Raw genomic sequence first — 5,407 nt, 5'->3', positions numbered from 1 at the left:
GAATGCACGGCGGCAATGAATAACGGCAAAATTAAATCGGGAAGGCGGCGGCTGCGGCGACAACGCCGAGTAAACTGAAGAAATAATTTATTGCAGGCTGATGATTCCAATTGCAAAAGAGCGGCGCCCGCGCCTAAACGCCCCCCACACACGGGGCGCACAGGGGTGCGGAGCGCACATCGAGGAACCGAACCGAGTGTAAAGTGCGTGCAACCGCGGTAAACACTTGCGAGTGTACGTGCAGTGTGCTCTCACGACCTCGGTTGTGCTGGCCAGGACGGGCCGGGTACGTACGAGTGGCCTAAGTGACGTAGCCAAGCGGATGCTCAACGGCTACCTAGTGACCCATTCGGTTTACATACTCTCTTGGGGGGGCAAAGGCCCGGTCTGAGGGAGAAAAGGGAGAGGGGGATGCACATAGAATAGGGGGATGGAGGAAGAGAGGAGAGACTTGGGAGAGGAGAAGACAGGGAGAGAGAGGAGAGAAAATAGAGGGAGAGAGAAAAGACAGAAGGGAGGGAAGAGAGAGCGCAGACCCGCGTGTCGCACTCGCTCAACAGCGGCGCTTCTTGCTCTCCCCGCCCCCGCCCCGCCCCGCCCCGCACGGCCTCCTCCGACGGCCACCCCGAATTAATCCCAGATTGAAATCCCTACGTCCCCGTCGTTTGCCCTCTGCTGCTGCGGCCCTCGGCACAGGACCGTAGCCATGGCTGCAGACCCCCCGCGGTATCTCGGCATCGCGATATCGTTAAGGTGACGGGGCGGCGCCCGCCGGGTGCGTGGTTCGTGCGTCCCGGGGCGGTGATCACCTCCTCTGTATGCGTCCCGCCCGCCGCCCGGGTCCAAAGCTCCTAATGTAGCCGGAGCAGCCCGTCGGTCCTCTTCCTCCATCGCCCCCCGACCGCTACGCCACTGGACCCTCCGCCACGCCTGTTGCGTACGGGCGCGGCCGAATCATCTGCTACGGCGGTTTACAACACGGTACACACCTCTCTTCAGAAAATAACGAAACGAGGAAATGTATGCGGACAACTCGCGGGATCACTAGCACCAGAGAAGTATACAACACCTCGTCGACGGCGTTTGTCAAAGCAGATTGAGAGCCAGAGATGCCTCCGTCACCGTCAGGGGCAAATGTCGCGGGGGTTTCGAACTCGACACCCACGAACACAACACCGACCCACAATCCGCGGCACACGCCATTCCCCCCCTAAAGTGCACCCGAGTGGCGCCCCGCCGGCCCCGCCCCGCCGGCCCTGCCCCGCCGACTAGTCGTCGCGTCGCACACGTTATTGCCGCTGCAGGGGAACAAAACGGCGTCGTGCGTGACACACATCATGAGGTGGAGGAGGATATGGCCCTCCACGACGTCATCGGCGTGCTCCTCCAACCCGCGGTAGGACGACGACGTCGCCGACGAGGCGCCCTGCGCCGCCGCCGGATAGGAGAGCGCGGGACACGGTATGGGGCGCGGCGGGGCGCGGCGGGGCGCGGCGGGGCGCGGCGGGGCGCGGCGGGGCGCGGCGGGGCGCGGTGGGGGCAAGTCTTGGCGCGGCGCCCCTTGCCGCCCGCCGCCCGCTCCCCTGGGGGTCCTCCTCGAGGTCCTCCTCGGGGTCCCGCTCGAGGTCCTCCTCACGGCCCTTTGCCCGTGGTCCGCTGCACTCCATTAAGCACAATCAAGACGCTGGCCATAACTCATACGACCAGCCAGCGGTAGAGCTGTATGTCCCTTTGGAGGCGGACCCCGGCGGCCCCGGCCAAAGAGGGCGCGCGGCGCAAGCCGAGGAACAGCCGCGTAATTGTTTACGGATTGAGGCGAAGGAGTCCGAATGCAGATTGAATGGGGAGGTCAACTCCGTCGACCCACCCGCACCCCCCAAGGAGCAGGAACGGCTCGAGGAACGGCGTTGGTCTTCGGGGGCGCCCTTGTCCTGCCCCACCGCCCCCGGACAGCACGCCCCTCTGGGCAGCTCGTGTGGCCCAACTAACCCTACCAACCGGTCGCACACGACACGCAGCTTAAACACACAGACGCAAATTAGTAGTACACTCCACAAAGATACTGCGATGAAAGGACAGGAAAAGTAAAACACAATCGCAAAAGGAAAATTGGCATTTTGCAGGACGCTGCAACAAGTCTAGGCCGTTTCACCCCCACGCCGTTTGGCGCGGCTCCCCGCGTGAAACGCACTTTGCACCAAACCAAAGCCAGCCAGCCACACTATCGAGACGGACGACCGCGATAAAGCAGACGACGCATCTTTCTCTTTCTCCCCCGCCTCCCCCCAACCCAACCCCTCCCTCCCAGCCACTCTCCTTTCCTTTTTACCCGGAGTAAAGCAGCAGCAGCAGCTTTAGACTTGGCCCGGACGCGAAGCGGACAGAGGGGAAAAGGGGGTATGGGGGAGGAGGGGACAGAGAGAGAGAGAGACAGACAGACATGGAGGGAGAAAGATCGTCCCATGCCAAGTGCCAGGGTTGCAGATTCAAGCGGAAGATGGAGACCGAAGTTTGACGCCTCACCCCGCCCGCAGGCCGCACTATACTGTGCGCAGCGCACTACACACAGACAGTCATGGAGAAATCTCATTTTATTTCTGGCGTCGTACGGTATGAGGGGGGTAGAAAAAAATGGGGCAGAAACTGTACGTAGAAGAGCCAGTTGGAATACAAGCACAAAGTTTTGTACCTCTCTTTGGCCGCCCGTGTTTTGTCGGTGTAGTGTGGTTGGTGGTGGTGGTGGACAGGGAGAAGAGCAGAACCTCGGTCATGAGGACCGCGCGAGGCGTCGTCGAGGTCCAACTAAGTTTACCGACAGCAGCGGCGCGGAGCAGAGGGAAGGACCGCCCCGCCCCGCCCCGCCACGGCTCCTTCCGGTGCCGCACGCCTTTGGACTCCTGCCATGGACACACGCTGAGCACGCCCAGCGCCCCGCCCCGCCCCGCCCTTACACCACCACCAGCACCAGCTAACATACCATCAACTACCACCACCAGCGGGCCCTACACTGCGCACTGATGCCCGGCCCAACAGGGCGGCGCTTATAGCCTCTCCCCAACGGCATCAAACATTAAGAGCGGACAATAATAGCGCGACGACGCTTAATTTTTCATAAGCGATGCTGCCGCTGCTGCTGCTGCTGCTCCCAGCCAACAACACCTCGGTAAAGTTTGATAAGTCCTCTCTCGTGCCAACACAGATCTGCGAGTTGTAGTAGTATGTGGGCGCGTATGTGTGTGTGTGTGGGGAGGGGAAAATAGAGGGAGGCAAAGGGGGATGGAGCGTCCCGTCCCCTAGACCGACGGCGGCGTCCTGGCGCTGAGCTGAACCCCCGTAGGAACCGAAGGAGCACGACGCGGGGGGATGGGGGGAAGACGGGGGGGTTGTTGGGGGGTGAGCGCACTCTCTGCTCCTGCTACCCCTCCATCTCTTTCTCACCCCCTCTCCATCTTCATTTCTTTCTCTCACTCACTCGCTCTCCCATGTTCCCCCGCCCGCGCGCGGGTCCCCGATCGACGAAGACGATTCCCCTGCAATTTGTTTATAGCCTCGGCTTGCCACAACTTAGATGGGCCTGCGGCGCGAGGAGGGCTCTTGAGGGCCTCGTTCCGCCCGCCTTTTATAGTGCCCCACCGCGTACGTATCTGCTGCTGCTGCCCCAGCGGGAGACGCCCGGCCGCCGCCACCGCCCCCCGCGGCAGCGTCACCAACGCTTTGGGGGTCGTCCTCTCCCGTCAGATCTTGTTCGACGCCGAGACTGACGCTGTGTTTGTCTCGTTCGCGACGCGTGTGTGGCAGCGGAGGGAGAAGAGAGCAAGGGGATGTCGTGGTAAGTGAGGCCGCCGGGGGGAGCGGGAGGGAGTCCGTAGAGTAGGGGTTGCCGTCGTCGTCATGGGGCAGCAGAACAGAGGGGCTGCTCGCCGGCGACAACGCCAGCGTGGCAATCAATTAAAAGCGAATTAGAAAGGTGTGGACGGACGGAGGCGAGGCTCTATGGGTATTTGATTAGCCGCAACCGCGCATCATCGAGCAAAAGAGAGCGAGCGAGCGAGAGGGGGAGGGAGAGAGAGAAAACGAGAGAGAAGCGGGGGGGGGGGCATTTACAGCCGTGCGCTGCTGCTCATCATAACACAGCAGCAGCGAGCGAGCGAGGATGCAAATCCAATTAATGCAGCGGCGAGTGGTGAGGGGTGGTGAGGGGGGCGCACCGCCGCTCTCCGCCACGCCCGGCGCGCGAGGAGCTTTTTGCGGGACGACCGCGCCGGAGCGAATTCGCCAAACGGGAACAACCGGCAGCGAGGCGGTAGGAGTAGCAGCAGAGGCGAGAGAGTCAGCTGGAGTGGCGTCCACCGCAGCCCCTGCTCACCCCGCTGCACAACCTCCCCTCCGCACCTCCATCCTACCCCACCCCGCCCCGCCTCCGCAAACAAACCGTAATCTATAACCCTTGATCAGGAGCAACACGTGTCTGTTTACAGCGATTGATTTGGTATCGGCGGGTCGCTCGCCCCGACACGGCTGCTGCCGTTTGGGGTCGGTCCGGACATGAATACAAATCCGCCGCGGATCGGTGCGGGTCATCGCGCAATAAAGTGCTAATAAAATTGAATCGACAAAATTTTCCAGCCATTATACAATCGAATAAACAATGTTGCACGCGGATGCTTTTAGGAGTATTTTGAAATGAAAACTTACCTGGGCTCAGGGACACCTCCCCGGTGAGGGAGTCACGGGTACCGCTGAGCTCGTGGTCGACCGAGTAGAAGGACTGAAGATCTTGCCACTCTCGAGGCCACACCAAGACCATCCTGTGGGCAAAGAGATTGAAAACTGTTTAGAGACGACAATAGTAGACCAAAACATAATAACAATCAGCAATTTTATTTCATTTTAAGAGAAAAAGCTTATAGAGAAAATATTTAAGAAACGTCTATTGGAAAAAAAATTGTTTCATAAGTTATGACGAAAATTCGAACAAGTATCGAACAGTTGATCAAACTTTTGAGGGAACTATTTAAGGGAACAAAGGGAACAAAAAAAAATATGGTTTAAAATTTTGCGGACAAATGTTTATGTGAAAATTTTCCATAAATATAACAAATCTGTCCATCTCTACGATAACAAAGGCAGCATAGATATGCGAAGAGACGATGAAAAAAAAAATGCAGGGATCATACTGAGTGAGGGGCGTGTGCCGTGGCGTTAATTGTCGCCACACCGAGCGGCGCACCCCAAATTGATGACAAAATGATGACGACAATCATCGCCTCCTTCTTCTTCTTATTTGGCGGGGCCGCGCGCCGAGCCACGCCATCTGCGGTATGCAAATCGCAGAGCGCCACGCCACACGACGCGTTAATCTGTTATTAATTGTCAACAGCACTTCACTGCCTGGGCGGTGGCGGCG

At 59.3% G+C, this 5,407-nt stretch overlaps 1 protein-coding gene across 1 annotated transcript in view; it reads right to left on the bottom strand.

Moving 5' to 3' along the window:
- The window catches only part of LOC113205229 (ubiquitin carboxyl-terminal hydrolase 48), a gene marked incomplete in the record, with an annotated part of 61,075 nt that overhangs the window by 25,383 nt on the left and 30,285 nt on the right, over positions 1-5,407 (bottom strand). Inside the window, 1 exon segment of the mRNA XM_052267461.1 lies at positions 4,696-4,808. Within this exon segment, the coding sequence (XP_052123421.1) occupies positions 4,696-4,808 (113 nt within the window).

Source organism: Frankliniella occidentalis, unplaced genomic scaffold (assembly GCF_000697945.3).
Source record: "Frankliniella occidentalis isolate FOCC.00 unplaced genomic scaffold, Focc_3.1 Scaffold52, whole genome shotgun sequence".
Taxonomy (NCBI): Eukaryota; Metazoa; Arthropoda; class Insecta; order Thysanoptera; family Thripidae; genus Frankliniella; species Frankliniella occidentalis.
The sequence above is the reverse complement of the archived record's forward strand: the minus strand, read 5'-3'. Positions and strand labels throughout refer to the sequence as shown.